The 17,184-nt window shown below is 39.0% G+C and overlaps 1 protein-coding gene across 4 annotated transcripts in view; it reads right to left on the minus strand.

Annotated features, from left to right (window-relative positions):
• The window catches only part of LRRC6 (leucine rich repeat containing 6), a 121,706-nt gene that overhangs the window by 70,065 nt on the left and 34,457 nt on the right, over positions 1 to 17,184 (minus strand). For all 4 annotated transcript variants that reach the window (XM_037803477.1, XM_037803479.1, XM_037803480.1 and 1 more), the window contains exon 4: positions 1,776 to 1,948. In XM_037803477.1, coding sequence (XP_037659405.1) covers positions 1,776 to 1,948 — 173 coding nt within the window. The remainder of the gene's footprint in view (positions 1 to 1,775; positions 1,949 to 17,184) is intronic.

Genomic DNA, 17,184 nt, shown 5'->3' on the forward strand with positions numbered 1-17,184 from the left:
GCAAAGCACCTGGCATAACCCCTGAATCTAATTTCCTATGTGAGAGCCCACAGGACAGCTCTCACACACTTCTAGCCAGAACACTGCAGCGCCGACAGAGATCAGCTGTGATGACCAACTGCAGGGCCTTCGTGGCCCCTCAACCCTTCCAGGGAAATGGCCCACAACGTTACACTCCAGGATTCATTTCTATGATATTCTGGTTCTCATCAATTCATTCTTTAGGAAGTCATTGTACAATGGTTACCAACCTGGGTTATATTTGCTCCTATTTATCATTTATTCTAAATACACATTCTAGATTCAATGATCTGAGCCACTCATTCTCTTATTCTAAGTAATTTTATAGTAGAGGAAATGTGTTCCATTAATCTAGCAGTCAGCAATCCTAACTACCCAGAGAAACAAATGTCCTCTGGGAAATGAAGAAAATGCCTATCGCAAAGCCCATCATACATAGAGCCACATTCAGGTTGAGAACTCTTGGAACTTCATGAAAATTCACATTACTGCTTTAATATGCTCAGGTGTACGAGTCCTTGAGAAAACATCTATTTTTCCTAGGTTCCAAAAATAATGGATTGGGGGGGATTATGTTGTGAGAGACTGACACACAGAATAGTGGTTCTCCAAGGAGGTCCCGGGACCAGCCCCATCGGCATCACCTGGGAGCTTGTTGGAAATTCAATTCTCAGAAGCCACATCAGAGTCACCAAATGAGAAACTCTGGGGCGGGACACAGCAAAAGTACTGAGTCAGAAATTCTGGGGTAGTACACAGCAATTGTCTATTAGAAAGTCCTCCAAGTATTCTGATGCTACACCATAGTTTCAGAACCACTGACACACAGAATGACTTAAGAGAAAGCAACAATAAAACAAAGGTTCATAGCTGTAGCCATCTCAATAACCCTAAGCCCTTGGTTTGTTAGTAATAATGAATGTTCTTCATAATGATGATTTGAAGTCATCAAGAAATATTTAAATTAAGCTCTGTGTGTTCTCAATAAGAAATGAGGAAAGTATGCAATTTATTTTATGAACATTTAATAAAACAATTTTAAAGGTTCAGTAAGTCAAAGAATTCATTTTAACTCTCTAGAATACTCCATTCCTGAAATGACACATTCCTTAACAATGCCACGAAGAAATGAGGAATTATTGTGGTTGCTGGTTGTACCAGTTTGGACATATTAAGACCCCAAGGAAAAGTCATGATCTTTTAATCCAGTTTTGTGCGATATTGGGATTGGGTTGTTTCCCTGGAGATGTGACCCACCCAACTGTGAGTGACACCTTTGATTAGAGTGTGACCTCTTGATAGAATGTTTCCATGGAAGTGTGGCCCCACCCATTCAGCCTGGTTCTTGATTAGTTTACCTAAGCACTGTAAAAGCTCAAACAGAAGGAGTTTGGAGGAGCTGCAGCTTACAGAGACATTTTGGAGAATGCAACCTAGGAGCAAGCAGATGCCTAGAGAGGAATGCCCTGGGAGAAACCATTTTGAAACCAGAACTCCGAAGCAGATGCCAGCCACGTGCCTTCCCAGCTGACTGGGGTTTTCCGGATGCTATTGGCCATCCTTCATTGAAGGTACCCTATTGTTGATGCCTTACCTTGGACACGTTAGGGCCTTAAGACTGTAACTTTGTAACCAAATAAACCCCCTTTATAAAAGCCAATCCATTTCTGCTATTCTGCATAACGGCAGCATTAGCAAACCAGAACACTGGTTTTCATTTTCCTGGGCTTTTTATGTCATTAAAATAAGCATACTTTTAATTGCTGAAGAGTTGCCACCACAAACTGCCGATAGCCTTCAAAATCAGCACATGGGTTACCCATGAGAAAGAGCTCCTTCAGATGAATATTGTGCTGCAGGGTTTTTATGCTGCTCAGCTCTCCAATGAAATTTACTGTCAAGTCAAGTTTTCTCAGTCCTTCACATCCTGTTGGGAAAAATGAAAACAAAGAAAAAAAAATCAACAGTGGTAATAAACTCTATGTAATAACATGTAGAAGTAACATTTGCAATATTTTAAGTCTGCTGCTTAATTGTATTGCTGACCAAGAAGTGCTTTTTTCCCCAGAAATATCCACTCAAAGACTTAGTCTTAACTCACCTTTCTATCTGATCTCCCTTATTTCTGACCCACTGTACCTCCAGGCAGAGGAAATCCTTTCCCTGCCCATATCTGCAGCTTGGGCTGGTTAACACCTGGCTTTGGTCATTATCCAGCCTGAAGAAAGCCAAGTATGAACTACTGCTGAGGTGGGTTCTACTTGAAAACGAAGCTCCTGCTGGGGAGCATACCTGGAATCTCTCCACTTGAGAGTGAGGACACATCTCACTGTGGAGAGTGACAGTGGGGAGTGTCCCCAAAAGGAAAGGCATTTCATAAAACCAATGCATCAGAACCAGTATTTGTGAAGTCACCTTGAAGATACAGAATGGCTCGAAGAACTGAACTGAAGGTTTCCACAAAAGGAAAGAGCAAGAGGCTTTTGGTCATCAGAGGAATGACAAAAAAGGGTGGGAGTCACTGAGGCAGAGTTTTGGAGTAAATCTGACCCTTCTACCTTCATTATAGAGATAGCATTTGAATCAAATTCAAATTTGAATTTGAATTAATTCCCCTCATTCTCATTCCATGGGAACTCAGTGCTTAGGAGTGCAGACTTTGGAATTAGACAAACAAGAGTTCAAGTCCTACCTCTGCCCCATACTTGCTGTGAGACCTTGGAAAAGTTATAAGCCTCAGGCTGTAAAATCTGCAAAATTATTATGGTATTATAATGTAGCCAATTCAGCATTATGCAGATAATATGAGATGATTCATGTAAGTGCTTAGCATCATGCCTGACACCTAGAGAGTGTCAGTAAACTTCACTATGATTAGAAACAGCCCAGTGAGCAGTATATTCTGATTGTCATGTGGCTTCTTGGGCAATGTGTACTACAGGGAAAGAAGGATGCATGGCTGTCCCATGAAAAGAGAGTTTACAGTTTTTTTTACTGTAATCTAATGAAAAGTTGAACTGGTTTATACAGCATTCTCTGTGGGGTTATAATGCTGTCTCTGCCTATCACTGATTCATGCTTGCTGGATTGACATGGCATATTGTGGAGACTTCAATATCAAGAGAGCCATCTCCAGGTGACAACCGAGGTCCACTTTGTTTTTTACCCCTTTCCTCAAACTTCTACACACGATACATTTTCCTTGTATTTCCTGATCTTATACTGTTTTCTCTCCATTGTTTTATTGCTATAGAGATCACAGTAATCTTTGGTAATTGTGTTATTTTGGTTCCTGATATTTCATATTAACTTTACCTTTAACGAACTTGATTCAGAATATATCACAGCTCTGCAATTTTGTCACCTTTGCAAATAATAACAGTAATGGTGGAATTAAATGTAATCTTTATTTTTTCAAAATTTTGCAACATGGCTATATTTGAGATTGTTTAATACCCATAAGAAAAGAAAAGACAACAAATGATAGAAAACTAAGTCACAGGTTAGTACAGTTTTCTTAAATGTCATAAATACGCTTTCTAGGCATATAATATCCTTCTTAACTATATGGCTAATATTTATTCAGTATTTACTCTGTTAAGCCCTTCATATACGTATCCTATGTAATACTCACAACAGGTCTCTGAGAGAGATATTATAATATCCCTATTTTCAGGTCAAGTAGCTAAGTCTAGGGGCTTGAGTCCAAGATAGTTTCATCAATTCCTTCCCTCCCTGTGCACTCATGCCATTTCTCCTTGAAAGAGGGTATCTATTCCTTCTCTCTGTCCCTTGAATCTGGGCTGGCCCTGGTCAACAATGAAGTTCTGCAGCTCCTGAAGCTAGGTCATAAGAAGCCTTGCAACTTCAGCCATGACCTCTTGGAATGCTCACTGGGAAGGCTCGCTCTCAGAGCAATTACTCTGGGATACGCTTGAAGCCAAATAAAAAGTCTGGCTGCCCCAAGACTGCTATGTGAGAGCCCAAGCTACTTTGGGTGGTCCTACACAGGTAAGTGAAGCGCCATCTTGGAAGTGGATCTGCTAACAACAGCTGCCCCACTTGAGGCCATATGGATGAGACTAACTGCCCAGTCAAAACCCTTCTGCATTCCTGACCTACAAAATCATGAGAGGAAAAACAAGGTGTTTTAAGGCACTATGGTTTGCAGCAATAGATAAATGAAACTCTAAGGCAATGGAATGAAGATATTACCAAAGTTTACAAAGCAACCAAATGGAGGACTGTGGATTTGAACCCAGGTCTGCCCAGCTGAAAAACCTCTCTTAACTGGTGCAGTAGAGGAATTCTTTTCCAATGTTAGCTGTTATTATGAGCACGATTACCATCATCATCATCGTCATCATCACTGCCTTAAAATTCTTGAAATAAAACATTATGGAACACAAATGTGGATCTATAAGTAAACGCAGCAGAGGAGTAAGTCCGGTGTAGGACTTAGCTGGAGTTCATAGCATGAGATACAGCAGGGGGGATCAGCCTAGCAAAGGGGGTGCTGAGGAAGGTGAAAAAAGAAAGGCCAGGGGTTAGAAGTGGGTCAGCAGGAGAGTGAGTATAATCTCCTTTCTCAACAAAGTACTGATTCAGAAGATGAGTCACTGCGAATGGGTCCATATCCTAGAGCTACTGCAGGACAGGGATGTATCCCAAAGAAGCAGAGGGAAATAGTAAAATAAGCAGCTGGCTAGAAAAGAAGGTACCAGATTATCACAATTGTTTATTAGCTAAAACCCCAAAGGCATTAACCACAATGATGTATACGATACACCCACTAGATCGGCTAAATTAACAATTGAAATGATAGAAATGCTTTGGAAAACTCGCAGAATCTTGAAAAATCAGACATACCCTTACAGTTTGACCCAGCCATTTCACTCATAGGTATCTGCCCAGGGAAAATGAAACTATGTGTTCACACAAAAACTTTTCTGTGGCATTCATAACAGTTTTATTCATAGTAACCCAAAACTGGAAATAAACCAAAGTCTATCAACAGGTCAATGGATAAGCAAAATTTGGCAATAAACAAGAATGAACTACTTACATGAAACAAGATAGATGAAACTCAAGATCATTATAATGTGTGAAGAAAATGCATCTCAAAAAGAGTATATACAATATTATCCCCTTAATAAAAAATTGCAAACTAATGTATAGTGACAAAAAAACAGATTAGTCATTCCTAGGATGGGGTAGCAGAAGGGATGGAGTGCAGATGAACACAAGGAAGCTTTTGGGGATAATGGAAACGTTTTGTTTCTTACCAGTGGTGGTGGCTACATGGGACATACAACTGTCAAGGCTTAGATTGTATACTTTAAATGGACAGATTTTATTGTATATAAATTATTATTCAAAAAGGTTGATAAATATTGAGGATGAAGTTAAGACATTTGCAAAAAAAAATGAGAAAACTTAAAATAAGAAACCTTTAGGAATTCCTAAAAGGTATATTCTGGGAAGAAAAGTAATCTCAGGCATCTGATCTGAGATTCGAGAAGGAAGAATAAATACATTAAATGATAAAAATTCACTTCAATCCAACTTTCCTAGGGGACAGCTGAAGACTGGGTTGGCTGTGGGAGCCCTGTGACCTAAATAAAGAGGGAGACACAGCCCAACACTGAGAAGTAAGAAAATAGGATGCCCACAGTTTCAGCCCTGCCCAGTCAAACACAGCAGGGCTCCAATGAGTGTCATCTGCTGGGCATGGTGGAAAGTGTGTGTGTGTTTGTGTGTGTGTGTGTGTGTGTGTGTGTGTGTGTAAAGCATGGCTTTTCAGAGCCTCTCCAGACCCTATCCCAGGTCCATTGGAGCTGGTCTACACCCCCTGCATGGGTACCTGGCCCTAATACAAACCCAAGCAACAACTAAATCCTAGATGGGAGAGAGAAACCAACCTTCAGAATAGACCCATCAAGATAATCAGATGATCAGATATCAGCAAAAAAAAAAATCATAAGGTACACTGAAACATGAAGAGATGGTCCAGTCAAAGGAACAATTTAAAAAGTCAAAGAAAACACAGAATTTGGAACTAATCAAAGATGTTCAAACAATCAATTCAAGGAGATGAAGGAAAATATGCATAAAGAGATGAAGAATATTAAGACATTAGGTCAGCATAAATAGGAATTTGAAAGAATACATAGAAAAATAACAGACCTTATGGAAATAAGACACTGTAGATGAAATTAAAAATAAACTAGATACACAACAGCAGATTGGAAGAGACAGAAGAAAGGATCAGCGAGCTAGAAGCAGGACAACCTAATTTGAAAAGACAAAAGAACAAATGGAGGGGAAAAATGGAAAAAATTGAGCAGGGTCTCAGGGAAATGATTGACAACATGAAGCCCACAAACATATGCATCACAGGTGTCCTAGAAGGAGAAGAGAAGGCAAAAGTGCCAGGAAGAATATCTGAGGAAATACTGGCTGAAATTTTCCCAACCCTTATAAAAGACATAAATACGCAAATCCAAGAAGCCCAGTGAACTCCAAACAGAAAAAATCCAAATAGACCACTTTAAGACACATACTACTCAGACTGCAGAAGGCCAAAGAGGAGGAGAATATTCTGAAATCAGCAAGAGAAAAGTGATTCACCACATACAAGGGCAGCCAGATAAGACTAAATGCTGACTTCACAACAGGCACCAAGAATGCAAGAAGGCAGTGGTATGATATATTTAAGGTGATGAAAGAGAAAAATTACCAACTAAGAATTCTCTATCCAGCAAAATTGTCCCTAAAAAATGAGGAAGAGCTTAAAATATTCACAGATAAATGGAAGTTGAGAGAGTTCATTAACAAGATACCTGCCCTACAAGAACTACTAAAGGGAGTTCTGCTGACTGAAAAGATAGGAGAGAGAGGCTTGAAGGAGGGTACATAAATGAAGAGTATTTGTAAGGGTAACTAAAATGATAAAGAGAGAAAAAATTAGATATGACAAATAAAAGCCAAAGGATAAAATAGTTGAAGTAAGTACTGTCTTACAGCGATAACACTGAATATTAATGGATTAAACTCCCCAATCAAGAGATATAGATTGGCAGAATGGATTTAAAAAGATGACCTATCAATATGCTATTTAACAAATATTTATTTCAGACACAAAGATATAAACTGGTTGAAAGTAAAAAGATAGAAAAAGATATTCCACGCAAATAGTAACCAAAACAAAGCTGTCAGACAAAATAGACTTTAAATACAAGTGTTACAAGAGACAAGGAAGGACACTATATGTTAATAAAAGGGGCAATTCACCAAGAAGGAATAACAATCATAAATATTTATGCACCTACTCAAGGTGCCCCAAAATACATGTGGCAAACACTGGCAAAACTGAAAGGAATGACAGATATCTCTACGATAATAGTGGGAGACTTCAACACACCACTCTCTTCAATAGATAGAACTGAACAGAAGATCAATAAGGAAACAGAGAACCTAAATAATATTATAAATGAAATAGACCTAACAGACATATATAGAACTCATACCCCAAAACAGCGGGATACTCATGGAACATTCTCCAGGATGGACCACATGCTGGAGCACAAAACAGGTCTTAATAAATTTAGAAAGTTGAAATTATACATGGTACTTTCTCTGACCATAATGGAATGAAGCTGGAAATCAACTACATTCAGAGAACTGGAAATTTCATAAATATATGGAGGTTAAACAACATGCTCTTAAACAATCAGTGGGTCATATAAGACATTGCAAGAGAAATCAGTAAATATCTTGGGAGAAATGAAAATGAGAACACAACATGTCAAAATTTATGGGATGCAGCAAAGGCAGTGCTGAGAGGGAAATGTATAGCCCTAAATGCCTACATTAAAAATGAAGAAAGAGCTAAAACCAACAACCTAGCTGCATAACTGGAGAAACTGGAGAAAGAACAGTAAACTAATCCCAAAGCAAGCAGAAGGAAAGAATTAATGAAAATTAGAGCAGAAATAAATGAAATGGAGAACAGAAGAACAACAGAATCAATAAAACCAAAAGTTGGTTCTTTGAGAAGATTAATAAAATTAACAAACCCTTAGCTAGACTGACAAAGACAAAAAGAGGGAAGATGCAAATAAATGAGAAATGAGAGGGGGGCATTACCACAGACCCTGAAGAAATAAAAATAATCACAAGAGGATACTTGAACAACTGTACACCAACAAACTAGATAACTTAGATGAAATGGAAAAATTCCTAGAAACACATGAAAAGCCTATACTGACTCGAGAAGAAACAGAAGACCACACAAACCAATCACAAGTAAAGAGTCACCAAAAACCTCCCAACTAAGGAAAGCCCAGGGCCACATGGATTCACAGATGAATGTTATCAAGTAATCCAAAAAGAATTAATAACAATCTTGCGCAAACCCTTCCAAAAAACTGAAGAAGAGGGTACACTAACTCATTCTATGAAGCCAACATCACTCTAATACCAAAACCTGATAAGTATACTAGAAGAAAATCACAGATCAATCTCTCTAATGAATAAATCTAATGAATAAAAATCCCTAACAAAATGCTTGTAAATCAAATCCAACAGCATATTAAAAGAATTATACACCATGACCTAGTGGGTTTTATCCCAAGTATGCAAGGATGGTTCAACACAAGAAAATCAATTAATGTAATATAACACATTGACAAACCAAAAGGGAAAAGACAACAGAAAAGGCACTTGACAAAATTCAGCATCCCTTCTTGATAAAAACACTTTAAAAGGTAGAAATTGAAGGAAAACTTCCTCAACTTCATAAAGGGCATATATGAAAAACACACAACTAACATTGTACTCAATAGTAAGTGACTGAAAGTTTTCCCTCTAAGATCAGGAACAAGACAAGGATGCCCACTGTTGCCACTGTTTTTCAACACTGTGCTAGAAGTTCTAGCTAGAGCAATTAGGCAAGAAAAAGAAATAAAAGGCATCCAAATCAGAAAGAAAGAAGTAAAACTTTCACTACTAGCAGACAACAGGATCCTATATCTAGAACATCCCCAAAAAACTACAACAAAGCTACTAGAGCTAATAAAGGAGTTCAGCAATGTGGCCAGATACAAGAAAAACATGCAAAAATCAATGATGTTTATATACACTAGCAATTAAGATAAAAAATTCCATTTACAATAGCAACAACAACAAAAAAAATAAAATATCTAGGAATAAAATTAACCAAGGATGTAAAGGACCTGTACACAGAAACTACAAAACATCACTAAAAGAAATCAAAGAAGACCTAAATAAATGGAAAGACATTCTGTGTTCATGGATTGGAAGGCTAAATGTTGCCAAGATGTCAACTGTACCCAAATTGATGTACAAATTCAATGCAATACCAATCAAAATTCTACAGCCTACTTTGCAGAATTGGAAAAGCTAGTTATCAAATTTATTTGCAAGGGTAAGGGGCCTTGAACAGACAACAACATCCTGAAAAAGAAGAATGAAGAAAGAATTCACACGTCATGACTTTAAAGCATATTATAAAGCCACAGTGGTCACAACAGCAAGGTACTGGCATAAAGATAGACATACTGATCAGTAGAATTGAACTGTTAGTTTAGAAATAGACCCTCAGATCTATGGCCAACAAAAGAAAAAATAGATAAATGAGACCTCTACTTCTGTGCTTCCAAGGACTTTGTCAAAAGGGTGAAAAGGCAGCCAACTCAATGGGAGAAAATATTTGGAAACCACATACATGAAAAGGGTTTGATATCCAGAATATATAATGAAATCCTATAATTCAACAATAAAAAAGACAAACAACCCAATTTTAAAAATGGGCAAAAGACATGAATAGACATTTTTCCAAAGAGGAAATACAGATGGCTAAGAAGCACATGAAAAGATGCTCTGCTTTACTAGCTATTAGGGAATGCAAATCAAAACCACGAGATATCATTTCACACCTACTAGAATGGCTGCTAGTGTTGGAGAGGTTGTAGAGAAATAGCAACACTTATTCACTGCTGGTGGGAATGTAAAATGGTACAGCCTCTGTGGAGGATGGTGTGGTGGTTCCTCAGAAAGTTAAGTATAGAGTTGTCTATGACCCAGCAGTTCTGCTAATCAGTATGTACCCAGAAGATCTGAAAGCAGGGACACAAACAGACATTTGCACAGTAATGTTCATAGCAGCATATTCACAATGGCCAAAAGATGGAAACAACCCAAGTATCCAACAAAGATGAATGGATAAATAAAATGTGGTATGTACATATGATGGAATATTATTCAGCAGTAAGAAGCAACAAAGTTCTGAAACACAAGACAACATGGATGAACCTTGAGGACATTATGTTGCTACATTGAGTGAAATAAATCAGACACAAAAGGACAAATATTGTATTATCTCATGAATATGAATTAATTATATGTAAAGTCATAGACATAAAATCTAGAACATAGGTTATCAGGATATAGAATGAGACTAGAGAATGGGGAGTGGTTGTTTACTATGTGCAGAATTTTTAACTAGGTCAAACTTAATCATTTGGAAATGAATGGAGGTGAGTATAATTAACAGTGCTGAACTGGGGGGAATTGCAGGGGAAAGGGGAAGTTTAGAGTCATGAATGCACCAGAAGGAAAGCTGGAGGTTAAAACATGGGACTGTATAACACAGTGAATCTTGTGGTGGACCATGACTGTGATTAACTGTACAAATATTAAAAGTTCTTTCATGAAATAGAACAAATGAATGATACCATTACAAGGAGTCAATAATAGAGTGGTATATAGGGAAAACACACTACGAGCAATATCCACAGAGAGATAAGAGAAGATATTGCATCCCTGAAAAAAGAACATGATGCCATGAAAAATAAATTCAGCAAAAAAAAAAAAAAAAAGAGCCCACTGAAAGTTATAAATCTGGTAACAGATATTTTAAATTAAAGGAAAAAATTAATTGGAAGGTGAAGTTGAAGGAATCTCTTAGGCAGAACAAATAGAGAATTGGAATAAAGAAAAGATAAGGCAACTAGAGTATCTATCCCAGAAGTCCAATAACCAACCTATTAGAGTTTCACCAAAAGAGAAGAAAGAAAATCAGGAGGAGGAAATTATTAAAGACTTTATATAAGAAAATTTCTCAGAACTGAAGGACATGAGGTTCTAAATTGAAAGGACCTACAAAGAATGTGACACAATAAAAGATTACTGGAGAACGTGCTCCACCAAAACAAGAGCATAATATGAGAGAGAGGAGGACATGGGATCCAGGAAGCAGGAACTCCCAAAGAGAAGAAAGGTAAGGAAAGCCAGGAGGTAGCTGCACAGCTGGCCTAAAGAACAACTGCCCATAGCAGCACAGAAGACAAAGGGCTCTAGGAGGGATGTCCATGAAGAAATTAAAACGGAACAGTGCAATTACTTAATGTTTTGACTACATTAAGAGGAACTGGTACAGTTCTGGACAAGTTAGTGGATGAACTAGTGATAGGTAACTAACAAGCTAAGCAAATGAAAAGAAAAGACAATAAATATTAAATAGAGGGAGAATGAAATGTTTACAATTAGAACATAAATATAGTACACTATCTAGGTCAGCTGGGAAAAATTTTAAATAGTCATATGATATTGACGTGGATTTACCCAGAGAAGTGACCTAAAAATATAAGAAGGGTGGATACAAGTGAAATGAGAACATTGGGGCAGTAACGGGGACAAAATCTGCATCTCCCACAGAAGGAAGTCAACGTGCTCAATGATCTAAGCCCATTGTTTAGAAACATGGAGGCACACAGCACAACAACTAGTGTTGTTCAGAGTGGTTGCCTCTGGGGAACAGGACTTGGGGGTATGAGAGTGTGGACAGGGAAAGGCCACTTTTCAACATAAACCATGTGTGTTATTTTTTGCCTTTTAAAACTATCTGTTGTATTACTATAGCAAAAATACTATTAAAAATATTAGTATCCATAATGCACAAGAACAAATAAATACTTCTGTGTATTGCAGATTCTACTTCATATCTTCAAAACTAATCAAAAATGAACAAAGACAACAAAACCACCATGTCTATGAAATTAGTAAAAATACAAACAAAAATTAAAAAATAATATTGGCAAGTCTATGAGATAATAGCTATATTTTTCACAATGCAATCTGTTGTTACATAAAATAGGCTTTTAAATGGTCTTTTTGTCCCCTAATCCAGAATTCCATTTGGGGGAAAAGGTCTCAATCAAATACCTCAACTATAAACAGAGGTAATTTGTACAAAGCTGTTCAGAACAGTTCTATTCATAATAGCAAACATAATTAAAAATACTTCAAGCACCAAACCACAAGGATTTATTTAATTTAACCACACTGATACATTTGATAAGTCATTAAATTATAAAAAATGTGGACTCAGCCACTCTGTGAAGAACAATATAAAACTACATATATAAAGAAAAGTCCATTTCTATTTCTCTGTTTGTATGCTTGTTTTACCTTGACAAAGATGCTAAAAAATGCTAGCTGGATTTTACAAAATGTGGAAGATATATTTGAGGTAGTCTGACAACCTAAAGGTTACATGGTATTTCTTAAATTTATTTTGGGAGGCTCTGAGAGTCATTTTAATTATGTTTTTCTTTCATATGAAACTGACATTGCTCAAAAACTCCAACAAATTCAAAATTTCATACAGTTTTGGATTTTACTGTAATTTTGTAGACGAAGGACCCTCCAAATGTTCCTTATATTTTTCGAAGTGATTAATCTTAATTTTTTTCTAGTAGGCCTAGACATGAAATACGCCTGCCGTTCTAAAGATGAACAATTCTTGCTGAACTGACCAGGCTGAGGAAACCAGGCCTCTGGAGCTGGTACTTCCTGCTGTGAGAAGATCCAGCTCAGAAGGGAGGGGAAGGGGTGTCTGAAAGTGACCAAAATCAACAGCACTGACTTGCCAAGGGGAAGAGCTCAAGACAATCAGAACACCACGTCTCCTTCCAGGTTACGGTGGCTGTGATGGTTAGGTTCATGTGTCAACTTGGTCAGGTAGATAGTACCCATACACCATTTCAGTACAAGCCAAGACTGGAAAAGGAGGTAAGCAGAAACAATTTGTGGAATGTCCTATTGTCTGATGGCTTTGACCCCTGTGTGCTTAATGTGAAGCCAACAGAATTTCTGCAAGCTCTTTACAGACAGAGCTGCTGCTGGTCGGGACTGGAGGAGAAAGACAAGGAACAAATTGAAGGAAAAATTTCTTCAAAGACAGAGCGCCATGGAGGCTGAGGTCTGGAGTCAAGAGGTCTCAGGCTGGGAGAGCGGAGTGGCCCACATGCATGGAAAGGATGAGTCTGCCCCTGAGGTCGAGGGTGGGCCTTCTGCCTTGATGCTCCAGAAGAGTTTTGCCACCCCAGGCCCCATAGAGGGTGGAGCACATTCCCAGGGCATTGGGGAGAGCCTGGCTGCCACCCCACTGTTCCAAAGGGGTTGAGCGTGTGCTCTGGAGATGGAAGGGAATCCAGGGGCTGCCCCGATGTTTGAGGAGGGTAGGGCCGAGAAGGTGGTCTCTCCAATGTATGGATACGTTGGAGCACTCACCCCAGCATTTGGAGAGGAAAGGGCTGTCGAAAAGGCCCTTAGGAAGGGTTCGACTCCCGCGCTCTCAAGCCCCAAGGATGCAACGTGGTTCTGTAAATGACTCTCAAACTTTGAAATCTAATGGAGTACGTCCTGCAGGTTTTAGGAACTGTTTTGGTCCTGTGAACCCTGTTTTCCTTTCAGTTTCTCCTTATGACAATGGGAATGTTTATCCTATGAATGTCCCTCCTTTGTATATTGGAAGCACATAACTTGTTCCAAGTTTATAGGTCCACAGTCAGAGGGGAATTTTGCTTTTGGACAGACCACACCTGTAACTGATTTAATGGGATCTTGTACTTAACTATTTGTACTGAAGTGATTTAAGTTTTTGTGATATTGTGATGGGATGAATATATTTTGTATATGGAAAGATCGTGCCATTTTGGGATCCAGGGGGTGGAATGTGCCGGTTTGAATGTATTATGTCCCCCAAAATGCCATTATCTTTGATGTAATCTTGTGTGGGCAGACATACCAGTGTTGATTAGATTGTAATTCTTTGAGTGTTTCCATGGAGATGTGCCCCACCCAACTGTGGATGATGACTCTGGATAATTTCCATGGAGGTGTTATCCCACCCATTCAGGGTGGGTCTAAATTAAATCACTGGAGCCATATAAATAAGCTGGCAAACAGAAGGAACTCAGTGCAGCTGAGAGTGGCATTTTGAAGAGGAGCTACAGCAAACACGGACACTTGGAAGAATGCACAGAGCTGAGAGAGGAGCTGCAGCTTACAGACATTTTGGAGACGGCCGTTGAAAGCAGACTTTGGCTCCGGAGAAGCTATGAGAGGACAAACGCCCCAAAAGCAACTGAGAGTGACATTTTGGAGAGAAGCTGAAGCCTAGAGAGGAACGTCCTGGGAGAAAGCCATTTTGAAACTAGAACTTGGAGCAGATGCCAGCCATGTGCCTTCCCAGCTAACAGAGGTTTTCCGGATGCCACTGGCCACACTCCAGTGAAGGTACCCGATTGTTGATGCATTACCTTGCACACTTTATGGCCTTAAGACTGTAACTCTGTAACCAAATAACCCCTCTTTATAAAAGCCGATTCATTTCCGGTGTTTTGCATCCCGGCAGCATTAGCAAACTGAAACAGTGGCTAAGGAGGAAGGGTGGAAAAAGAAAAGTAGTTTGTTCTACTCCAGCAAATCCACAACAGAAAACTGTATTAAGATCTACTTCAGTAGGTGGGCTGAATGTGTGTCTCTACCTACCTCCTCTGTCACCCTAAACCTTTATATTTATTTTAAAATACATATTTTCCAGCAGATAAGAGGCACTGTACCTACCTCTGCCCTCCCCCCACCCCCCAATCACATCCTGAAACTACCCTGCATCCAGTGCATCCATGTTAGAGCTGGAAGGCAGCGTGCCCCAAGAAGCAGTCCAGGTCAGAGGTTGGGGTGCACTGTGGACTACAGTTCCCAAAGCTCAGACAGTAGTGGCGATGCTGCCCTCTAGTGGTGGATGCACAAAACATGCCGTAGAAAGAACTTTCTATAGATAACTTTCTTGGCAAATGTAACAGGCCCTGGACAACCAGACCAAGGGAAAGTTTGAATTATTCCTCTGACATTTTAGATTTACTTTTACTACCACACCATATGGATGTGGAGTCAACTTTACTATTCTCTTTGGGTCACAAGAGAACATAGTAATAGGGTAGCGGAGTGGTATATGGAGGCGAGCATTGATCCCCTTTCTAATGCTGAAAAATGCCAGTGATAGAAAGAATCATCTTGACTCCAGCACTGAAACTAGAGAAAACAACTTCTAACAAGTATATCCAGAGAGATTTTTAGAGGATATCTGTTTTGGTTTGCTGAAACTGACTAAATGCAATTTACCAGAAATGGGTTGGCTTTTACAATGGGATTTATTAATTGGGCTGGGGGCTAGCTCAGATGCTTGTCTAGGTCTTGAGGATGAAAATTTAAAACTTATGATGCATTTTTATGTGTTTGTTGATATAAAACCTTAGTAGTCACTGAAATATCAAGTTCTACCCTAGGAGGCAAAGAAGCTAAAACCCACCATTTCCTAAGTAAAGTCCTCCTATTTTTAGCAATTGCCAGGTGGGAGGGGGGTGGGAGGAGCAGCTTGTCTGCCTCTGCTCCCTGCCCCTGCACCAGTCGCCTTGCCCACCCACTCACACAGGGGCCCTGCCAGGCAGACGGGAGGGCAGATGGGGAAACAGAACCTCACAACTGCAGAATAAGTTGTGCACACCAGTCACCAAACTAACCTAATCCTTTGTGACTATGAACAGACACCAAGTGTTACCAGACTTTTAGAGAAAAATAACAGCACAAAATAAAAGGCTGCAAAGCAAAACAGGAAACTTTGGATGAGAGAGATAATTCAGGACACTGAAGAAACTAGAAAAGACAACTCCTAACAGGTATATCCAGAGAGGTTTTTAGAGGATATCTGTTTTGGTTTGCTGAAAGTGAGTAAATGCAATTTACCAGAAATGGGTTGGCTTTTACATTGGGATTTATTAACTTACAAGTTTACAGTTCTGAGGCCATGAAAAATGTCCAAATTAAGGCACCAACATGACAGTACCCTCTCCCTGAAGACTGGCTACTGGAGATCCTCAGCTCCTCTGTCACATGGCCAGGCACATGGCACTTCTGCTGGTCTCCCCCTTCTCTCCTGGGTTTCATTGCTTCCAGCTTCTGGCTTCAGTGGCTTCCTCTAACAGCTTCTCTGGGGCTTTTTCTGTGTCTTCTCTCTGTCTTTTATCCTCTTATAAAGGACACCAGTAAGAGGATTAAGACTCACCTGGGGCATGCCTCAACTGAAATAATCCAATCAAAGGTCCCACTCACAATATACCTGCAGGAATGGATTAGCTGATCTTTCTGAGCATGATCTTTTCTGGAGTACATATAGCTTCAAACTATCACAATATCTCATCTATAAAATACCACCACAGAAAAGCATCAATCAGAAGACAAGAGAGAGCTCTTTCACCTCGGGGTAACAAACATGCTGGTGGTATAGTTTTAAAACTTTATCATGAATGGATGAGTAGAAAAATGGGGGCAAAAAAAAAGGCACACATTGTTCTTTTTTACTTTGTTCTTTTTCACTTCAATTTTTCTTCTTATTTTTGTGTGTGTGGTAATGAAAATGTTCAAAAATTGATTTTGGTGATGGACGCACAGCTATATGGTGGTACTGTGAACAACTGAATGTGCGCTTCATATGACTGCATGGTGTGTGACTCTATCTCAATAAAATTGAATTTAAAAAAAGAGAGAGAGAGAGCTTCAGGATGAAAAATTGTGGCCAAAATAAAGAAGTTATTCTAGATAAAGTGAATTATTGGGAGAATAAGCATGGATGGACATAAAACAATTAGTCTGGAATTTAAAACTGATGAAATATCCAAGAATGTAGAATAACAAGACAATTAGGTATAGATAAGCAATATAAGTTAAGAAACATGGAAGATCAGTCTAGTACAGCCAAAATCTATCTACAAGAAGTTCTAAGGAAGATCAGAGGAA

Source organism: Choloepus didactylus, chromosome 14 (genome assembly GCF_015220235.1).
Source record: "Choloepus didactylus isolate mChoDid1 chromosome 14, mChoDid1.pri, whole genome shotgun sequence".
Classification (NCBI taxonomy): Eukaryota; Metazoa; Chordata; class Mammalia; order Pilosa; family Megalonychidae; genus Choloepus; species Choloepus didactylus.